The sequence below is a fragment of the Oncorhynchus masou genome, chromosome 9 (genome assembly GCF_036934945.1).
Source record: "Oncorhynchus masou masou isolate Uvic2021 chromosome 9, UVic_Omas_1.1, whole genome shotgun sequence".
In the NCBI taxonomy this organism is placed as follows: domain Eukaryota; kingdom Metazoa; phylum Chordata; class Actinopteri; order Salmoniformes; family Salmonidae; genus Oncorhynchus; species Oncorhynchus masou.
The window spans coordinates 85,094,587-85,116,745 of NC_088220.1; the positions used below are offsets into that span (position 1 = coordinate 85,094,587).

A 22,159-nucleotide genomic window follows, 5' to 3' on the forward strand; every position below is an offset into this window, starting at 1 on the left:
GAGAGTGATGGAGTGCTGCATCAGATGACCTGGTCTCCACAATCACCCAACCTCAACCCAATTGTGATGGTTTGGGATGAGTTGGACCGCAGAGTGAAGGAAAGACAGCCAACAAGTGCTCAGCATATGTGGGAACTCCTTCAAGACTGTTGGAAAAGCATTCCAAGTGAATTCCAAGAGTGTGCAGAGCTGTTAACAAGGCAAAGGGTGGCTACTTTAAAGAATCTAAAATATATTTGGATTTGTTTAACAGTTTTTATTGGTTACTACATGATTCCATATGTGTTATTTCATAGTTTTGATGTCTTCACTATTATTCTACAATGTAGAAAATAGTAAAAGTAAAGAAAAAACCCTTGAAAAATTGCATCCAAACTTTTAACTGGTACTGTATATATTATTTTTTTAATAGGACAAATCTGAGTGAGAGAGGGAGAAAAAGAGGGAGACTGGTGGGATTACACACAATGGACTTCCCTCTGGCTCACAAAAAAACCCACTCAACGTTTATACCTATGGCAAAGTGAACTGGTTTTGGCAAGCGGGAACCGTGGGCGGCTCCTTTAAGGGTCGACAGCCCCGGAATGGGAGACCGTGGATCCTACAGTGCAGCGTGCTTTAGAATGGATATAGAGAAAATGTAACGACGCGGCCGCTAGTCTCCTATCTCTGTCTAACCGCTCCTCGAGAATAATGATATGAAGACAATTATTACATATTATTGGACTTGATTGGAGAACAACAACAACAGCTATAACAACAAACAACAGAGCAAGGATTGGCTCCCAGACATCAGCGTAGCTCCATGCAGTGAGTCGGACATCGAGGTGAGCGCTGCTGCGTTCTTGTTTTCCATTTTGTGACTTCCGACTGTTTGGATGTCGCTGGAAGCAATTTAGCGCACATTCTAGCCTACCAGTTACCTTTATAACCGCCAACCTGTAACCTAGGCTACGTTCCACATATAATATTATGTCCTAGGCTATGAAAATGTTTGCGTCGTGCTTTTAGTGAGGTCAGGTAGCAACGAGATAGGCAGCTCGGCTCAGCCCTCACTGTGTTCGGTCCAGGTGCTGAAGGATAGCCGTATGTCCAGTCGACTCGCCAACGCGCCTGGTGCTGAAACGCATCCATGTAAAAAACAAAACATTATTTCAACACGCGGGTAGCCTGTGGTATAACAGACTCGATTGATCCCGTTCTGAGTACACCTCAGTGATTGATGCGCTTCCTCAGAGAAGCCTCAAGACATTACCGACTCGGGAGTGTGGGTCGCGGTAAAGGACTTTTCCCTGAATCTATTTTTGCGGACCGAGGGGTCGGTCTGTCGAGGGGTAAAGGTCTCTCTCTGGTCACTGACCATAACAACATTTTGGTCTCCAGCAGTCATTGACAATCACCAGGGTCTGTCTGTGTCCTGGCCCCGCGAATAGAGCCTCTGTTAATAACGGTCATTCGTTGACGCGGATTTCGGGATCGGTTCTTTCACGGGTCGAGTCGGTGCTCAGTCATTCAGCAGCGGGTTATTTCTCATTCATGAGTACCGCCACGGTGCGCACATGCTACCACAGCATATGGATTATTCCCATTAATTAAAAGGCATAGGCTATAGTCATACCTTTTACAGTTCTTTCTAATTGGTAATGGTTTATATAGGCATACTGTTATATATTTGTTTTGTTTTGCTTCAATCGCAGGCCTGTTTTATTCGATAGACTATGATTAACAGCCCGTGAAGATCAAACAGCCATCATGCCACTTCATACATGTCAGTGTCGTGCAACACGGTATGCTAACCTAGACCTTTTCCAAGTTTTACAAGTGATGCTTTTGTTACCAGTCTGTAAAAATGCTCCAGTAGCATGTCAGTTCACATATTGTATTCTCTGATTATAGCCTATGTGTGCACAGTTCATCTTTATAGTTTCAAGACGAAAAATAAAACACTTCCACATCTTGCATTTCAGGATGGTTTTTTTTTTGGTCATCTGTGAAATTAATTTAGTGGGTGAGAGGGACAGGAAGCCGAAACGGAGTCGCGGAATGCGCGTCTCCCACGCTCTATCCTTTATCACGGCCATGTGGAGGCACGCTGCACGAAGGCTCACCCTCAGCTCGCTCATTATTTACATTAGCTCTGTTTGTCTCCGTGCCCTTTCTCACCCCAGAGGACATGCTAATTATGTGTGTTTAACATGCACGGTTGCGTGTGGGTTGTTATAAGTGGGTCGTTGTTGCTTGTTTTTACGTCACTGGAGGCGCCTGTAGTCTTACACTAGGCACATTCAGAATCAGACGAAAGCAAATTATTCCTGAAGGGACTATTTTTATAATACTGCACTCCTCAAAGGCATCATTTCCATGTTTTTGTGTATTTACTCAGAGTACATTATGCTCCTAGCATGACTCAGTGTTTGGTCATGAAGTAATTACGCCTGCCCTGACTACTGTCATCATGTCAGCCCAATCGGCTCTATCAGGAGTTAAAAGAGAGGCTGTATCAGTGAAGGGGGGGAGTTAGATTGGTTGCTAGGCTACATCCCACTTCTACCAAGAAAGAACATTCCTCTCTCAGACAGTTGGTTGAGAGTCAGGAAGCGGCCGGCAGGGTTATCAGAGGTCAGGTCAAAGGTCATAGTGTGTGGTCTGTGATGATGAGGCCAGAGCGGGTGAAGGTTGTATAACTCTGACCCCTGACCCCTTTCTTATCTCTGTAGGTCTTATCTGCTGGCTGGCTCTATGGGCTGTCATCCTTTCTGCTGCTCCCTCTCTCTCTCTCTGTCATCCTCTCTTTCTGTCATCCTTTCTTGCTGTCATCCTTTCTGCTGCTCCCTCTCTCTCTCTCTGTCATCCTTTCTGATGCTCCCTCTCTCTCTGTCATCCTTTCTGATGATCCCTATCTCTCTCTGTCATCCTTTCTGATGCTCCCTCCCTCTCTCTCTCTCTCTCTCTCTCTCTCTCTCTCTCTCTCTCTCTCTCTCTCTGTCATCCTTTCTGATGCTCCCTCTCTCTCTATCATCCTTTCTGCTGCTCCCTCTCTCTCTCTGTCATCCTCTCTTTCTGTCATCCTTTCTTTCTATCATCCTTTCTGATGCTCCCTCTCTCTCTCTCTCTGTCATCCTTTCTGATGCTCCCTCTCTCTATCTGTCATCTTTTCTTTCTATGCATTTAGGCTGTCATTGGTCAGCCAGCCAGTCAGCCAGTCAGCCAGCCAGCCAGCCAGCCAGCCAGCCAGCCAGTCAGTCCGCCAGCCAGCCAGTCAGTCAGTCAGCCAGCCAGTCAGCCAGTCAGCCAGTCAGCCAGCCAGCCAGTCAGCCAGTCAGCCAGCCAGTCAGCCAGCCAGCCAGCCAGTCAGCCAGTCAGCCAGCCAGTCAGTCAGCCAGCCAGCCAGCCAGTCAGTCAGTTAGTCAGTCAGTCAGTCAGTCAGTCAGTCCATCCCAGTAGTCAGACTCGGCTACCCTCCACTCTCTGACGATCTGCTCTTGTAGATCCCGAAGGAACATTTGAATCTGTGGATTCAAACCAATTCATCTGGTTGTTATATCCATAACAGTTTGTATTCTAAGCCAATCACATGTTTTAAGTTATTGACAGTTATACAGTTATGTGTTAAGTTCCCACAAGTGGCCAATTTCAAAGCCGAACAAAAACTCTTGATGTTGAGGCAACCATCAGATAAATACATTTTCTGATATTTTTGTTGTACCTTCTCAGATAAAGTATGATCACATATGTACATTTAAGATATGAATGTAATGATGTACAGTACCAGTCTAAAGTTTGGACACCTACTCATTCAAGGGTTTTTCTTATTATTATTTTTAAAACTATTTTCTACATTGTAGAATAATAGTGAAGACATCAAAACTATGAAATAACACATATGGAATCATGTAGTAACCAAAAAAGTGTTAAAAAAATCAACATATATTTTATATTCTTCAAAGTAGCCCCCTTTGCTTTGATGACAGCTTTGCACACTCTTGGAATTCTCTCAATCAGCTTCACCTGGAATTCTTTTCCAACAGTCTTTCAGAATGTTGTGGTTGCCATGCTGGTTAAGTGTGCCTTGAATTCTAAATAAATCACAGATAGTGTCACCAGCAAAGCACCCCTACACCATCACATCTCCTCCTCCATGCTTCACGGTGGGAACCACACATGCGGAGATCATTCGTTTGCCTACGCAAAAATTTCAAATTTGCATTCATCAGACCAAAGGACAGATTTCCACCAATCTGAAGTCCATTGCTCATATTTCTTCGCCCAAGCAAGTCTCTTCTTATTATTGGTGTCCTTTAGTAGTGGTTTCTTTGAAGCAATTCGACCATGAAGGCTTGATTCACGTAGTCTCCTCTTAACAGTTGATGTAGAGATGTGTCTGTTACTTGAACTCCGCAATTTCTGAGGGGCAGGTAACTGTAATGAACTTATCCTCTGCAGCAGAGATAACCATGGGTCTTCCTTTCCTGTGGCGGTCCTCATGAGAGACAGTTTCATCATAGTGCTTGATGGTTTTTGCGACTGCACTTGAAGTTCTTTAAATTATCTGGATTGATTGACCTTCTTGCCTTAAAGTAATGATGGACTGTTGTTTCTCTTTGCTTATTTGAGCTGTTCTTGCCATAATATGGACTTTGGTCTTTTACCAAATAGACCATCTTCTGTATACCACCCCAACCTAGTCACAACACAACTGATTGGCTCAAACGCATTAAGAAGGAAATAAGTTCCACAAATGAACTTTTAACAAGGCACACCTGTTAATTGAAATGCATTCCAGGTAACTACCTCATGAAGCTGGTTGAGAGAATGCCAAGAGTGTGCAAAGCTGTCATCAAGCCAAAAGATGGCTACTTTGAAGAATCTCAAATATAAAATATATTTTAATTTGTTTAACACTTTGGTTACTACATGATTCCATATGTGATGTTTCATAGTTTTGATGTCTTCACTATTATTCTACAATGTAGAAAATAGTTTTTTTTTTAAATAAAGAAAAACCCTGAAATTAGTAGGTGTGTCCAAACTTCTGACTGATACTGTATACACATGATAGCATATGGGCTTTAATGACTATTTCTTTGCCAATTCAAAAGATGGGGGTTTTCATGCTAGCGGTCGTGGCTGCATGTCACCGTCACACAGTAGCCACATAACTTGGTGAACTACAACAAAATGATAGATTTCAGGCATTCACAGCTTACATTTTAAAATGCATTTAGCCTTATTTTACTGTTTTATGAACCTTGCAGTGTTATACATAGATTGCATTTTTGTAAATGTGGCATTTATCCCATGTGGGTTTAAAGGGTTGATAGCACAAAAAAAACTCCCTCTACACAGGATGTAAATTATAATCAAGTAATATTGTTTAATATGATCAATATTAACTTGCATAGTATTGTAGTCTATAGTATATATTTATATCTCAAACCATTGGTTTACAAATATTTTATGAGTAGACAGTAAATCACTGTTGTTTCAATTAAGCCCCGGTGTGCTCTTGTTAAGCCCCGGTGTGCTCTTGTTAAGCCCAAGTGTGCTCTTGTTAAGCCCCGGTGTGCTCTTGTTAAGCCCCGGTGTGCTCTTGTTAAGCCCCGGTGTGCTCTTGTTAAGCCCCGGTGTGCTCTTGTTAAGCCCCGTTGTGCTCTTGTTAAGCCCCGTTGTGCTCTTGTTAAGCCCCGTTGTGCTCCTGTTAAGCCCCGGTGTGCTCTTGTTAAGCCCCGTTGTGCTCTTGTTAAGCCCAGGTGTGCTCTTGTTAAGCCACGGTGTGCTCTTGTTAAGCCCCGTTGTGCTCTTGTTAAGCCCCGTTGTGCTCTTGTTAAGCCCCGTTGTGCTCTTGTTAAGCCCCGTTGTGCTCCTGTTAAGCCCCGGTGTGCTCTTGTTAAGCCCCGTTGTGCTCTTGTTAAGCCCCGTTGTGCTCCTTTTAAGCCCCGGTGTGCTCCTTTTAAGCCCCGGTGTGCATTGAAAGACATGGGAATAGTGTGTTGATATCTCTAACATTCAATTAACATTTTTAATTTATTTCAGATTTAAGTTGATTCAAACACAAAACTACAGTTATGCAAATTCTGCATCTCGCCATGGAGCCTTTACCAAGATAAGAAACAATTATAAACCTCTGTACTCTCTCCAAGTTGTGGACAGGTAGTCATTGACGCAAAGAGAGAACAATTAAATCAGGGTTGAGGGACAAGAAGATGCCTATTGGACGACTACTCTTGAACTTTTGGATGGAGGCATTGTCCTATTGTTGTCCTTCATTTATCCAGCTGATTCTGTTTTTGGTTTACACCTGTATCTTTGTAATACGACAATAGAGAGGGAGAGTTAAAACTGTCTTCAGAGGGAACGTTGAAACTGTCTTCAGAGGGACAGTTGAAACTGTCTTCAGAGGGAACGTTGAAACTGTCTTCAGAGGGAACGTTGAAACTGTCTTCAGAGGGAACGTTGAAACTGTCTTCAGAGGGACAGTTGAAACTGTCTTCAGAGGGAACGTTGAAACTGTCTTCAGAGGGAACGTTGAAACTGTCTTCAGAGGGACAGTTGAAACTGTCTTCAGAGGGAACGTTGAAACTGTCTTCAGAGGGACAGTTGAAACTGTCTTCAGAGTGAACGTTGAAACTGTCTTCAGAGGGACAGTTGAAACTGTCTTCAGAGGGACAGTTGAAACTGTCTTCAGAGGGAACGTTGAAACTCTCTTCAGAGGGAGCGTTGAAACTGTCTTCAGAGGGAGCGTTGAAACTGTCTTCAGAGGGAACGTTGAAACTGTCTTCAGAGGGAATGTTGAAACTGTCTTCAGAGGGACAGTTGAAACTGTCTTCAGAGGGAGCGTTGAAACTGTCTTCAGAGGGAGCGTTGAAACTGTCTTCAGAGGGAACGTTGAAACTGTCTTCAGACGGAACGTTGAAACTGTCTTCAGAGGGAACGTTGAAACTGTCTTCAGAGGGAGCGTTGAAACTGTCTTCAGAGGGACAGTTGAAACTGTCTTCAGAGGGAACGTTGAAACTGTCTTCAGAGGGACAGTTGAAACTGTCTTCAGAGGGAACGTTGAAACTGTCTTCAGAGGGAGTGTTGAAACTGTCTTCAGAGGGAACGTTGAAACTGTCTTCAGAGGGAACGTTGAAACTGTCTTCAGAGGGACAGTTGAAACTGTCTTCAGAGGGAGCGTTGAAACTGTCTTCAGAGGGAACGTTGAAACTGTCTTCAGAGGGAGCGTTGAAACTGTCTTCAGAGGGAGCGTTGAAACTGTCTTCAGAGGGAACGTTGAAACTGTCTTCAGAGGGAGCGTTGAAACTGTCTTCAGAGGGAGTGTTGAAACTGTCTTCAGAGGGAACGTTGAAACTGTCTTCAGAGGGAACGTTGAAACTGTCTTCAGAGGGAGCGTTGAAACTGTCTTCAGAGGGAACGTTGAAACTGTCTTCAGAGGGACAGTTGAAACTGTCTTCAGAGGGACAGTTGAAACTGTCTTCAGAGGGACAGTTGAAACTGTCTTCAGAGGGAACGTTGAAACTGTCTTCAGAGGGAGCGTTGAAACTGTCTTCAGAGGGAACGTTGAAACTGTCTTCAGAGGGAGCGTTGAAACTGTCTTCAGAGGGAGCGTTGAAACTGTCTTCAGAGGGACAGTTGAAACTGTCTTCAGAGGGAGCGTTGAAACTGTCTTCAGAGGGACAGTTGAAACTGTCTTCAGAAGGAGCGTTGAAACTGTCTTCAGAGGGAACGTTGAAACTGTCTTCAGAGGGAACGTTGAAGCTGTCTTCAGAGGGAACGTTGAAACTGTCTTCAGAGTGACAGTTGAAACTGTCTTCAGAGGGACAGTTGAAACTGTCTTCAGAGGGAACGTTGAAACTGTCTTCAGAGGGACAGTTGAAACTGTCTTCAGAGGGAACGTTGAAACTGTCTTCAGAGGGAACGTTGAAACTGTCTTCAGAGGGAACGTTGAAACTGTCTTCAGAGGGAGCGTTGAAACTGTCTTCAGAGTGACAGTTGAAACTGTCTTCAGAGGGACAGTTGAAACTGTCTTCAGAGGGACAGTTGAAACTGTCTTCAGAGGGAACGTTGAAACTGTCTTCAGAGGGAACGTTGAAACTGTCTTCAGAGGGAGAGTTGAAACTGTCTTCAGAGGGACAGTTGAAACTGTCTTCAGAGGGAACGTTGAAACTGTCTTCAGAGGGAACGTTGAAACTGTCTTCAGAGGGAGCGTTGAATCTGTCTTCAGAGGGAACGTTGAAACTGTCTTCAGAGGGAGCGTTGAAACTGTCTTCAGAGGGAACGTTGAAACTGTCTTCAGAGGGAACGTTGAAACTGTCTTCAGAGGGAGCGTTGAAACTGTCTTCAGAGGGAGCGTTGAAACTGTCTTCAGAGGGAGCGTTGAAACTGTCTTCAGAGGGAACGTTGAAACTGTCTTCAGAGGGACAGTTGAAACTGTCTTCAGAGGGACAGTTGAAACTGTCTTCAGAGGGACAGTTGAAACTGTCTTCAGAGGGAACGTTGAAACTGTCTTCAGAGGGAGCGTTGAAACTGTCTTCAGAGGGAACGTTGAAACTGTCTTCAGAGGGAGCGTTGAAACTGTCTTCAGAGGGAGCGTTGAAACTGTCTTCAGAGGGACAGTTGAAACTGTCTTCAGAGGGAGCGTTGAAACTGTCTTCAGAGGGAACGTTGAAACTGTCTTCAGAGGGAGCGTTGAAACTGTCTTCAGAGGGAACGTTGAAACTGTCTTCAGAGGGAGCGTTGAAACTGTCTTCAGAGGGAACGTTGAAACTGTCTTCAGAGTGACAGTTGAAACTGTCTTCAGAGGGACAGTTGAAACTGTCTTCAGAGGGACAGTTGAAACTGTCTTCAGAGGGAGCGTTGAAACTGTCTTCAGAGGGACAGTTGAAACTGTCTTCAGAGGGAGCGTTGAAACTGTCTTCAGAGGGACAGTTGAAACTGTCTTCAGAGGGAGCGTTGAAACTGTCTTCAGAGGGAACGTTGAAACTGTCTTCAGAGGGAGTGTTGAAACTGTCTTCAGAGGGACAGTTGAAACTGTCTTCAGAGGGACAGTTGAAACTGTCTTCAGAGGGAACGTTGAAACTGTCTTCAGAGGGGCAGTTGAAACTGTCTTCAGAGGGACAGTTGAAACTGTCTTCAGAGGGGCAGTTGAAACTGTCTTCAGAGGGACAGTTGAAACTGTCTTCAGAGGGGCAGTTGAAACTGTCTTCAGAGGGACAGTTGAAACTGTCTTCAGAGGGAACGTTGAAACTGTCTTCAGAGGGAGCGTTGAAACTGTCTTCAGAGGGAGCGTTGAAACTGTCTTCAGAGGGAGCGTTGAAACTGTCTTCAGAGGGAACGTTGAAACTGTCTTCAGAGGGAACGTTGAAACTGTCTTCAGAGGGAACGTTGAAACTGTCTTCAGAGGGAGCGTTGAAACTGTCTTCAGAGGGAGTGTTGAAACTGTCTTCAGAGGGAGCGTTGAAACTGTCTTCAGAGGGAACGTTGAAACTGTCTTCAGAGGGAACGTTGAAACTGTCTTCAGAGGGAACGTTGAAACTGTCTTCAGAGGGAACGTTGAAACTGTCTTCAGAGGGACAGTTGAAACTGTCTTCAGAGGGAGCGTTGAAACTGTCTTCAGAGGGACAGTTGAAACTGTCTTCAGAGGGAACGTTGAAACTGTCTTCAGAGGGAACGTTGAAGCTGTCTTCAGAGGGAACGTTGAAACTGTCTTCAGAGTGACAGTTGAAACTGTCTTCAGAGGGACAGTTGAAACTGTCTTCAGAGGGAACGTTGAAACTGTCTTCAGAGGGAGCGTTGAAACTGTCTTCAGAGGGAACGTTGAAACTGTCTTCAGAGGGAACGTTGAAACTGTCTTCAGAGGGAGCGTTGAAACTGTCTTCAGAGGGAGCGTTGAAACTGTCTTCAGAGGGAACGTTGAAACTGTCTTCAGAGGAGCGTTGAAACTGTCTTCAGAGGGAGTGTTGAAACTGTCTTCAGAGGAACGTTGAAACTGTCTTCAGAGGGAACGTTGAAACTGTCTTCAGAGGGAGCGTTGAAACTGTCTTCAGAGGGAACGTTGAAACTGTCTTCAGAGGGACAGTTGAAACTGTCTTCAGAGGGACAGTTGAAACTGTCTTCAGAGGGACAGTTGAAACTGTCTTCAGAGGGAACGTTGAAACTGTCTTCAGAGGGAGCGTTGAAACTGTCTTCAGAGGGAACGTTGAAACTGTCTTCAGAGGGAGAGTTGAAACTGTCTTCAGAGGGAACGTTGAAACTGTCTTCAGAGTGACAGTTGAAACTGTCTTCAGAGGGACAGTTGAAACTGTCTTCAGAGGGACAGTTGAAACTGTCTTCAGAGGAGCGTTGAAACTGTCTTCAGAGGGACAGTTGAAACTGTCTTCAGAGGGAGCGTTGAAACTGTCTTCAGAGGGACAGTTGAAACTGTCTTCAGAGGGAGCGTTGAAACTGTCTTCAGAGGGAACGTTGAAACTGTCTTCAGAGGGAGTGTTGAAACTGTCTTCAGAGGGACAGTTGAAACTGTCTTCAGAGGGACAGTTGAAACTGTCTTCAGAGGGAACGTTGAAACTGTCTTCAGAGGGGCAGTTGAAACTGTCTTCAGAGGGACAGTTGAAACTGTCTTCAGAGGGGCAGTTGAAACTGTCTTCAGAGGGACAGTTGAAACTGTCTTCAGAGGGGCAGTTGAAACTGTCTTCAGAGGGAGCGTTGAAACTGTCTTCAGAGGGAGTGTTGAAACTGTCTTCAGAGGGAGCGTTGAAACTGTCTTCAGAGGGAACGTTGAAACTGTCTTCAGAGGGAGCGTTGAAACTGTCTTCAGAGGGAACGTTGAAACTGTCTTCAGAGGGAGTGTTGAAACTGTCTTCAGAGGGAACGTTGAAACTGTCTTCAGAGGGAACGTTGAAACTGTCTTCAGAGGGAGCGTTGAAACTGTCTTCAGAGGGAGTGTTGAAACTGTCTTCAGAGGGAGCGTTGAAACTGTCTTCAGAGGGAACGTTGAAACTGTCTTCAGAGGGAACGTTGAAACTGTCTTCAGAGGGAACGTTGAAACTGTCTTCAGAGGGAACGTTGAAACTGTCTTCAGAGGGACAGTTGAAACTGTCTTCAGAGGGAGCGTTGAAACTGTCTTCAGAGGGACAGTTGAAACTGTCTTCAGAGGGAACGTTGAAACTGTCTTCAGAGGGAACGTTGAAGCTGTCTTCAGAGGGAACGTTGAAACTGTCTTCAGAGTGACAGTTGAAACTGTCTTCAGAGGGACAGTTGAAACTGTCTTCAGAGGGAGCGTTGAAACTGTCTTCAGAGGGACAGTTGAAACTGTCTTCAGAGGGAACGTTGAAACTGTCTTCAGAGGGAACGTTGAAACTGTCTTCAGAGGGACAGTTGAAACTGTCTTCAGAGGGAACGTTGAAACTGTCTTCAGAGGGAGCGTTGAAACTGTCTTCAGAGGGACAGTTGAAACTGTCTTCAGAGGGAACGTTGAAACTGTCTTCAGAGGGAGCGTTGGAACTGTCTTCAGAGTGACAGTTGAAACTGTCTTCAGAGGGACAGTTGAAACTGTCTTCAGAGGGACAGTTGAAACTGTCTTCAGAGGGAACGTTGAAACTGTCTTCAGAGGGAACGTTGAAACTGTCTTCAGAGGGAGAGTTGAAACTGTCTTCAGAGGGACAGTTGAAACTGTCTTCAGAGGGAACGTTGAAACTGTCTTCAGAGGGAACGTTGAAACTGTCTTCAGAGGGAGCGTTGAATCTGTCTTCAGAGGGAACGTTGAAACTGTCTTCAGAGGGAGCGTTGAAACTGTCTTCAGAGGGAACGTTGAAACTGTCTTCAGAGGGAACGTTGAAACTGTCTTCAGAGGGACAGTTGAAACTGTCTTCAGAGGGAGCGTTGAAACTGTCTTCAGAGGGAGCGTTGAAACTGTCTTCAGAGGGAGCGTTGAAACTGTCTTCAGAGGGAACGTTGAAACTGTCTTCAGAGGGAGTGTTGAAACTGTCTTCAGAGGGACAGTTGAAACTGTCTTCAGAGGGACAGTTGAAACTGTCTTCAGAGGGAACGTTGAAACTGTCTTCAGAGGGAGCGTTGAAACTGTCTTCAGAGGGACAGTTGAAACTGTCTTCAGAGGGAACGTTGAAACTGTCTTCAGAGGGAACGTTGAAACTGTCTTCAGAGTGACAGTTGAAACTGTCTTCAGAGGGACAGTTGAAACTGTCTTCAGAGGGACAGTTGAAACTGTCTTCAGAGGGAACGTTGAAACTGTCTTCAGAGGGACAGTTGAAACTGTCTTCAGAGGGAACGTTGAAACTGTCTTCAGAGGGACAGTTGAAACTGTCTTCAGAGGGACAGTTGAAACTGTCTTCAGAGGGACTTTAGGAAGACGAGTTGAACTAATTAACAACAATAGCAGCAGAACAAGCAAATGTGAATCAGCTTTGGGGATAATGAATTTGAAAGTCGTTATGTTATGGTCTTTATGAGTGGCTTCTTATCCACGGAGGGATATTTATCATTTATAGACCAACAAATAACACACCTGATTCAACTAATCATGTTTTGATTGAAATCTATGATTAGTTGTTGAGTTGAATCATGTATGTACAAGTACTGGTTGACAAGAACGAAAGCCTACTTCCGTATTGATCTCTGTGGATACGATTGGACAACCCCACTGTTATGAGTGACACTTTTAGGATGGACGTTTCACATATTTTACCAAATATTTTACTGTCTTATTAAAGTAAAGTCATAAAACTTTACATGAAAAATGTATTTTTAATTTTATAGAAACTTTTTGTGACAGATTTTGGTGGTTTTAAAACGTACACTTATCCTAAAACATGTACCCTAATTTTTTACTAGGCCAGTCAGTTAAGAGCAAATTCTTATTTACAATGACGGCCTAGGAACAGTGGGTTAACTGCCTGTTCAGGGGCAGAACGACAGATTTGTACCTTGTCAGCTCGGGGATTTGAACTTGCAACCTTTCGCTTACTAGTCCAACGCTCTAACCTCTAGGCTACCCTGCTGCCACCCTGTACCCTAATACGTACACTTACCCTAAAACGTGTACCCTAAAACGTGTACCCTAATACGTACACTTAGTCTAGAATGTGTACCCTAAAACGTGTACCCTAATACATACACTTAGTCTAATATGTGTACCCTAGTACGTACACTTACCCTAATTCACCGAGGAAACCAATGCCTTCTGGATCTATTTATGTGTGGTTACATTCTACCCTTGTAGGCCTGTGTGGTTACATTCTACCCTTGTAGGCCTGTGTGGTTACATTCTACCCTTGTAGGCCTGTGTGGTTACATTCTACCCTTGTAGGCCTGTGTGGTTACATTCTACCCTTGTAGGCCTGTGTGGTTACATTCTACCCTTGTAGGCCTGTGTGGTTACATTCTACCCTTGTAGGTCTGTGTGGTTACATTCTACCCTTGTAGGCCTGTGTGGTTACATTCTACCCTTGTAGGCCTGTGTGGTTACATTCTACCCTTGTAGGTCTGTGTGGTTACATTCTACCCGTGTAGGCCTGTGTGGTTACATTCTACCCTTGTAGGCCTGTGTGGTTACATTCTACCCTTGTAGGTCTGTGTGGTTACATTCTACCCTTGTAGGCCTGTGTGGTTACATTCTACCCTTGTAGGTCTGTGTGGTTACATTCTACCCTTGTAGGCCTGTGTGGTTACATTCTACCCTTGTAGGTCTGTGTGGTTACATTCTACCCTTGTAGGCCTGTGTGGTTACATTCTACCCTTGTAGGCCTGTGTGGTTACATTCTACCCCTGTAGGCCTGTGTGGTTACATTCTACCCTGTAGGCCTGTGTGGTTACATTCTACCCTTGTAGGCCTGTGTGGTTACATTCTACCCTTGTAGGCCTGTGTGGTTACATTCTACCCTTGTAGGCCTGTGTGGTTACATTCTACCCTTGTAGGCCTGTGTGGTTACATTCTACCCTTGTAGGCCTGTGTGGTTACATTCTACCCTTGTAGGCCTGTGTGGTTACATTCTACCCTTGTAGGCCTGTGTGGTTACATTCTACCCTTGTAGGCCTGTGTGGTTACATTCTACCCTTGTAGGTCTGTGTGGTTACATTCTACCCTTGTAGGCCTGTGTGGTTACATTCTACCCTTGTAGACCTGTGTGGTTACATTCTACCCTTGTAGGCCTGTGTGGTTACATTCTACCCTTGTAGGTCTGTGTGGTTACATTCTACCCTTGTAGGCCTGTGTGGTTACATTCTACCCTTGTAGGCCTGTGTGGTTACATTCTACCCTTGTAGGCCTGTGTGGTTACATTCTACCCTTGTAGGCCTGTGTGGTTACATTCTACCCTTGTAGGCCTGTGTGGTTACATTCTACCCTTGTAGGCCTGTGTGGTTACATTCTACCCTTGTAGGCCTGTGTGGTTACATTCTACCCTTGTAGGCCTGTGTGGTTACATTCTACCCTTGTAGGCCTGTGTGGTTACATTCTACCCTTGTAGGCCTGTGTGTGAACTGTGATGTGTCTTTGTCGGCCTGTCATGTTTCTTATGTGTCTGGTTGTGTCATTTCCTGCTCATCCCAGCAGTCATTTCCTGTGTTTGTGTGTGTGTGTGTGTGTGTGTGTGTGTGCGTGCGTGCTGCGTGCGTGCGTGTGTGTGTGTGTGTGTGTGTGTGTGTGTGTGTGTGTGTGTGTGTGTGTGTGTGTGTGTGTGTGTGAGCAGCTAAAATAGTGCTGTTGTATTAATCAACATGATGTACTGAACAGAACATCTCCTTAGAGGACTGGATCATATCACAGCTCACACGTCTCCTGGTCAATGTGTTTAACAGGTTGGAGTTGCCTCTCGCTCCTCTCTGCGCCTCCTGCTCCTCTCTGCACCTCTCTGCACCTCCTGCTCCTCTCTGCGCCTCTCTGCTCCTCTGCGCCTCTCTGCTCCTCTCTACTCCTCTCTGCGCCTCCAGCTCCTCTCTACTCCTCTCTTCGCCTCCAGCTCCTCTCTGCACCTCCTGCTCCTCTCTGCTCCTCTCTGCGTCTCTCTGCTCCTCTCTGCTCCTCTCTGTGCCTCTCTGCTCCTCTCTGCGCCTCTCTGCACCTCCTGCTCCTCTCTGCGCCTCTCTGCTCCTCTGCGTCTCTCTGTGCCTCTCTGCTCCTCTCTGCCCCTCCTGCTCCTCTCTGCGCCTCCTGCTCCTCGTCTCTTTCCTGTCCATATCTCCTGGGTCAGTTACTGTTACCATACTAAAACCACCTTATGAACACACACACACACACACACACACACACACACACACACACACACACACACACACACACACACACACACACACACACACACACACACACACACACACACATCTATCGTTGCTGAACTTAAACCACCTGACAGAGATATCAGCCATATCCTCCTGGGAGGTGGAGGGGTGGGGAGAGGGAGGGAGGGGTGGGGAGAGAGAGGGAGGGGTGGGAGGGTATAGAGAGGGTGAGGGGGGCAGAGAGAGAGAGGTAGAGGTGGGGTGGGGGGGGTCGAGAGAGAGAGGGGTGGGAGGGTATAGAGAGGGTGAGGGGGCAGAGAGAGAGAGGATGGTGACTGAATGGTCCCTTTAAGGTGCTGTAAATGGTGACTGAATGGTGCAGTGAATGGTACAGTAGGGTTCCTATAGTCTCTTCCATTGTGTCCATTGTCCATTGTGTAGGGTCTTCGGGGAAGGCTTGAGGGTCTAGTCTGTGGAAAAGTGTATTGTGTGTGTATGTGTGTGTGTGTGTGTGTGTGTGTGTGTGTGTGTGTGTGTGTGTGTGTGTGTGTGTGTGTGTGTGTGTGTGTCAGGAGCTGCTGTTCAAGGTGGATTAAGGGTCCCAGGCCCCAAGGTCCTGGAGTGGGCCTGTTTTCCCCTCTGTGTCCCCAGTGGCCTCTCCACCTACATATGTACTTACTCATCTACACACACACACACACACACACACACGCACGCACACACACACACACACATTGTTTTAGCAGCTGGGCCATGGAGCAAAAACATGACCCCTTCTTCTCTCTTCTCTTTCCATAGGTTCACAACCCCTCTCTCTCTCATCTCACCACCCCTCTCTCATCTCACAACCCCTCTCTCTTTCTGTCTCATCTCACAACCCCTCACTCTTTCTGTCTCATCTCACAACCCCTCTCTCTTTCTTTCTCTCATCTCACAACCCCTCTCTCTTTCTCTCTCTCATCTCACAACCCCTCTCTCTTTCTTTCTCTCATCTCACAACCCCTCTCTCTTTCTCTCTCTCATCTCACAACCCCTCTCTCTTTCTTTCTCTCATCTCACAACCCCTCTCACTTTCTCTCTCTCATCTCACAACCCCTCTCTCTTTCTTTCTCTCATCTCACAACCCCTCTCACTTTCTCTCTCTCATCTCACAACCCCTCTCTCTTTCTCGCTCATCTCACAACCCCTCTCTCTTTCTCTCTCTCATCTCACAACCTTTCTTTTTCTCTCGCCTCATCTCATAACTAAGCGCAAACCAGATGGGACGGTGTATCGCTGCACAATGCTGTGGTAGCCATGCTGGTTAAGTGTGCCTTGAATTCTAAATAAATCACTGACAGTCATTCCAGGTGACTACCTCATGAAGCTGGTTGAGAGAATGCCAAGAGTGTGCAAAGCTGCATCAAGGCAAAGGTTGGCTACTTTGATGAACCTCAAAAATTAAATATATGTTGATTTGTTTAACACCTTTTTGGTTACTACATGATTCCATATGTGCTATTTCGTAGTTTGGATGTCTTCACTATTATTCTACAATGTAGAAAATAGTAAAAATAAAGAAAACCAATGAATGAGTAGATGTGTTCAAACTTTTGATTGGTACTGTGTACACATTGTATTGTAGTATCTAGAGACCCTCCGTGTTCAGTGTTGTAGTATCTAGGGACCCTCCGTGTTCAGTATTGTAGTATCTAGGGACCCTCCGTGTTCAGTATTGTAGTATCTAGGGACCCTCCGTGTTCAGTATTGTAGTATCTAGGGACCCTCCGTGTTCAGTGTTGTAGTATCTAGGGACCCTCCGTGTTCAGTGTTGTAGTATCTAGGGACCCTCCGTGTTCAGTGTTGTAGTATCTAGTATCCACTGGGCTCCAGACCTCAAACCCACTGCTTCCACTTCCTCTACAAGCTTCTCTGGCTTGAGTTTCATGCTGACTGTGTGTGTGTGTGTGTGTGTGTGTGTGTGTGTGTGTGTGTGTGTGTGTGTGTGTGTGTGTGTGTGTGTGTGTGTGTGTGTGTGTGTGTGTGTGTGTGTGTGTGTGTACAGTCTATCCAGTATCTTTTTTAGAAAGGCATGTATCCTCTTCTTAACGGAAGGACATGATCTTGAGAAATGCTCCTCGTCATGTTCGCGTTCTGTTTTTTTTTTTTTTTTTTTGCTGAATGTGTGGAAAGCTGGACCACACTGATGTTTTAAAAAACAATAGCTGCACTGATATCAGACTGCCTCCCAGCCACTGCACACACAGTGGTGGTCAGTGCTATTTAACACGAGGGAGGACTGATGTTTTAATATATTGTTAACGAACACGGCCCTTGTATTGCCCATATTAGAAATTGTACCTTGTACATTCTACTATTACAACTTTCAAGAATACGTTTGAAGCAGTGGTGGTTGGTGACGTTTAAGATGAGGGAGGACGATTATTTAGTTTTTAAATTACCACGACCTTGTTTCTATTACAGCACATTGGATGACTGTCATTCATATTCACCCAGTTCAAGGTAACAACAATAGGTTTAGGTTACTGTCATTCATATTCACCCAGTTCAATGTAACAGTGATGGGTTTAGGTTACTGTCATTCATATTCACCCAGTTCAATGTAACAGTGACAGGTTTAGGTTACTGTCATTCATATTCACCCAGTTCAATGTAACAGTGACAGGTTTAGGTTACTGTCATTCATATTCTCCCAGTTCAATGTAACAGTGATGGGTTTAGGTTACTGTCATTCATATTCACCCAGTTCAATGTAACAGTGACAGGTTTAGGTTACTGTCATTCATATTCACCCAGTTCAATATAACAGTGATGGGTTTAGGTTACTGTCATTCATATTCACCCAGTTCAATGTAACAGTGATGGGTTTAGGTTACTGTCATTCATATTCTCCCAGTTCAATGTAACAGTGATGGGTTTAGGTTACTGTCATTCATATTCACCCAGTTCAATGTAACAGTGATGGGTTTAGGTTACTGTCATTCATATTCACCCAGTTCAATGTAACAGTGATGGGTTTAGGTTACTGTCATTCATATTCACCCAGTTCAATGTAACAGTGATGGGTTTAGGTTACTGTCATTCATATTCTCCCAGTTCAATGTAACAGTGATGGGTTTAGGTTACTGTCATTCATATTCACCCAGTTCAATGTAACAGTGATGGGTTTAGGTTACTGTCATTCATATTCTCCCAGTTCAATGTAACAGTGATGGGTTTAGGTTACTGTCATTCATATTCACCCAGTTCAATGTAACAGTGATGGGTTTAGGTTACTGTCATTCATATTCACCCAGTTCAATGTAACAGTGACAGGTTTAGGTTACTGTCATTCATATTCTCCCAGTTCAATGTAACAGTGATGGGTTTAGGTTACTGTCATTCATATTCACCCAGTTCAATGTAACAGTGATGGGTTTAGGTTACTGTCATTCATATTCTCCCAGTTCAATGTAACAGTGATGGGTTTAGGTTACTGTCATTCATATTCACCCAGTTCAATATAACAGTGATGGGTTTAGGTTACTGTCATTCATATTCACCCAGTTCAATGTAACAGTGACAGGTTTAGGTTACTGTCATTCATATTCACCCAGTTCAATATAACAGTGATGGGTTTAGGTTACTGTCATTCATATTCACCCAGTTCAATGTAACAGTGATGGGTTTAGGTTACTGTCATTCATATTCACCCAGTTCAATGTAACAGTGATGGGTTTAGGTTACTGTCATTCATATTCACCCAGTTCAATGTAACAGTGATGGGTTTAGGTTACTGTCATTCATATTCACCCAATTCAATGTAACAGTGATGGGTTTAGGTTACTGTCATTCATATTCACCCAGTTCAATGTAACGTTGATAGGTTTAGGTTACTGTCATTCATATTCACCCAGTTCAATGTAACAGTAATGGGTTTAGGTTACTGTCATTCATATTCACCCAGTTCAATGTAACGTTGATAGGTTTAGGTTACTGTCATTCATATTCACCCAGTTCAATGTAACAGTGATAGGTTTAGGTTACTGTCATTCATATTCACCCAGTTCAATGTAACAGTGATGGGTTTAGGTTACTGTCATTCATATTCACCCAGTTCAATGTAACAGTGATGGGTTTAGGTTACTGTCATTCATATTCACCCAGTTCAATGTAACAGTGATGGGTTTAGGTTACTGTCATTCATATTCTCCCAGTTCAATGTAACAGTGATGGGTTTAGGTTACTGTCATTCATATTCACCCAGTTCAATGTAACAGTGACAGGTTTAGGTTACTGTCATTCATATTCACCCAGTTCAATGTAACAGTGATGGGTTTAGGTTACTGTCATTCATATTCACCCAGTTCAATGTAACAGTGACAGGTTTAGGTTACTGTCATTCATATTCACCCAGTTCAATGTAACAGTGATGGGTTTAGGCTACTTTCATGATGCTAGAATGTTCCCTCTATCCATGGTGAGGTTCCTACCACCTAGCCTATGAATGAAAGTTTACGATCAGTGTGACAGACAAGTGACACATTCAATACCGCCCTTCATCTATCGGATCTAGGGTGGAATCATTAGTTCCAAACAGTTGCAAACGGGACTTTCAATTGGACATATTCAGGTAGGTTTATCCCCGTTTAGTTCCGTTTGCTTCCCATTGAAGAAATGTTTTTCAACAGAATCGGTGGGATGAAGACACCCCCTGATCACTTGCACACAAACACAGTTCACTTTCATAGCAGCCACATACGAACAGCATGATCATTTTGCTCATTTGTAGAATTACTTCTCGCGTTCACTCGCTCTCCTCCACTGTGGACTTCAGTGCACAACACAACAGTTGTCTGTCACCAGGCGACAAAACCTTTCCAAACCAAATCGTCATACCATAACCGCTAACCGTTACACACAGCCATAGTTCTAGTGCCTAATGTGTTAGTAAACCCACTACAATCACACAGGACAGTGTACAGCAAGCAGTTGGATAGCTTTAGCCAGCTAGCTAACATATCATTTCTCTCTGTTGTATAGCCTAAGCCAGCTAGCTAACATATCATCCCACTCTGTTGGATAGCCTTAGTCAGCTAGCTAACATAGCATCCCTCTCTGTTGGATAGCCTTAGCCAGCTAGCTAACATATCATCCCTCTCTGTTGGATAGCCTTAGCCAGCTAGCTAACATATCATCCCTCTCTGTTGGATAGCCTAAGCCAGCTAGCTAACATATCATCCCTCTCTGTTGGATAGCCTTAGTCAGCTAGCTAACATAGCATCCCTCTCTGTTGGATAGCCTTAGCCAGCTAGCTAACATATCATCCCACTCTGTTGGATAGCCTTAGTCAGCTAGCTAACATAGCATCCCTCTCTGTTGGATAGCCTTAGCCAGCTAGCTAACATATCATCCCTCTCTGTTGGATAGCCTTAGCCAGCTAGCTAACATATCATCCCTCTCTGTTGGATAGCCTAAGCCAGCTAGCTAACATATCATCCCTCTCTGTTGGATAGCCTTAGTCAGCTAGCTAACATAGCATCCCTCTCTGTTGGATAGCCTTAGCCAGCTAGCTAACATATCATCCCTCTCTGTTGGATAGCCTTAGTCAGCTAGCTAACATAGCATCCCTCTCTGTTGGATAGCCTTAGCCAGCTAGCTAACATATCATTCCTCTCTGTTGGATAGCCTTAGTCAGCTAGCTAACATAGCATCCCTCTCTGTTGGATAGCCTTAGCCAGCTAGCTAACATAGCACCTCTCTGTTGGATAGCCTTAGCCAGCTAGCTAACATATCATCCCTCTCTGTTGGATAGCCTTAGTCAGCTAGCTAACATAGCATCCCTCTCTGTTGGATAGCCTTAGCCAGCTAGCTAACATATCATCTCTCCCTGTTGGATAGCCTTAGCCAGCTAGCTAACATATCATTCCTCTCTGTTGGATAGCCTTAGCCAGCTAGCTAACATAGCACCCCTCTCTGTTGGTTAGCCTTAGCCAGCTAGCTAACATATCATCCCTCTCTGTTGGATAGCCTTAGTCAGCTAGCTAACATAGCATCCCTCTCTGTTGGATAGCCTTAGCCAGCTAGCTAACATATCATTCCTCTCTGTTGGATAGCCTTAGTCAGCTAGCTAACATAGCATCCCTCTCTGTTGGATAGCCTTAGCCAGCTAGCTAACATAGCACCTCTCTGTTGGATAGCCTTAGCCAGCTAGCTAACATATCATCCCTCTCTGTTGGATAGCCTTAGTCAGCTAGCTAACATAGCATCCCTCTCTGTTGGATAGCCTTAGCCAGCTAGCTAACATATCATCTCTCCCTGTTGGATAGCCTTAGCCAGCTAGCTAACATATCATTCCTCTCTGTTGGATAGCCTTAGCCAGCTAGCTAACATAGCACCCCTCTCTGTTGGTTAGCCTTAGCCAGCTAGCTAACATATCATCCCTCTCTGTTGGTTAGCCTTAACCAGCTCACAGAAGAAGCTACCTCAACACTTATCGCTAGCTAACATATCATCTCTCTCTGTTGGTTAGCCTTAGCCAGCTAGCTAACATATCATCTCTCTCTGTTGGATAGCCTTAGCCAGCTAGCTAACATATCATCTCTCTCTTTTGGATAGCCTTAGCCAGCTAGCTAACATATCATCTCTCTCTGTTGGATAGCCTTAGCCAGCTAGCTAACATATCATCCCTCTCTGTTGGTTAGCCTTAGCCAGCTAGCTAACATATCATCCCTCTCTGTTGGATAGCCTAAGCCAGCTAGCTAACATATCATCCCTCTCTGTTGGATAGCCTTAGTCAGCTAGCTAACATAGCATCCCTCTCTGTTGGATAGCCTTAGCCAGCTAGCTAACATATCATCCTCTCTGTTGGATAGCCTTAGTCAGCTAGCTAACATAGCATCCCTCTCTGTTGGATAGCCTTAGCCAGCTAGCTAACATATCATTCCTCTCT

The 22,159-nt window shown here is 44.7% G+C and overlaps 1 protein-coding gene across 4 annotated transcripts in view; it reads left to right on the forward strand.

The window, feature by feature from the left end:
* Positions 1-580: 580 nt before the first annotated feature.
* LOC135546698 (SH2B adapter protein 2-like) overlaps positions 581-22,159 on the forward strand; it is a 66,749-nt gene continuing 45,170 nt past the window's right edge. For 3 of the 4 annotated variants that reach the window (XM_064975313.1, XM_064975314.1, XM_064975316.1), the window contains exons 1-2: positions 581-827; positions 1,698-1,787. In XM_064975313.1, coding sequence (XP_064831385.1) covers positions 1,767-1,787 — 21 coding nt within the window. In that variant the 5' untranslated portion in view covers positions 581-827; positions 1,698-1,766. The remainder of the gene's footprint in view (positions 828-1,697; positions 1,788-22,159) is intronic. The other variant, XM_064975315.1, reaches the window with a different exon arrangement.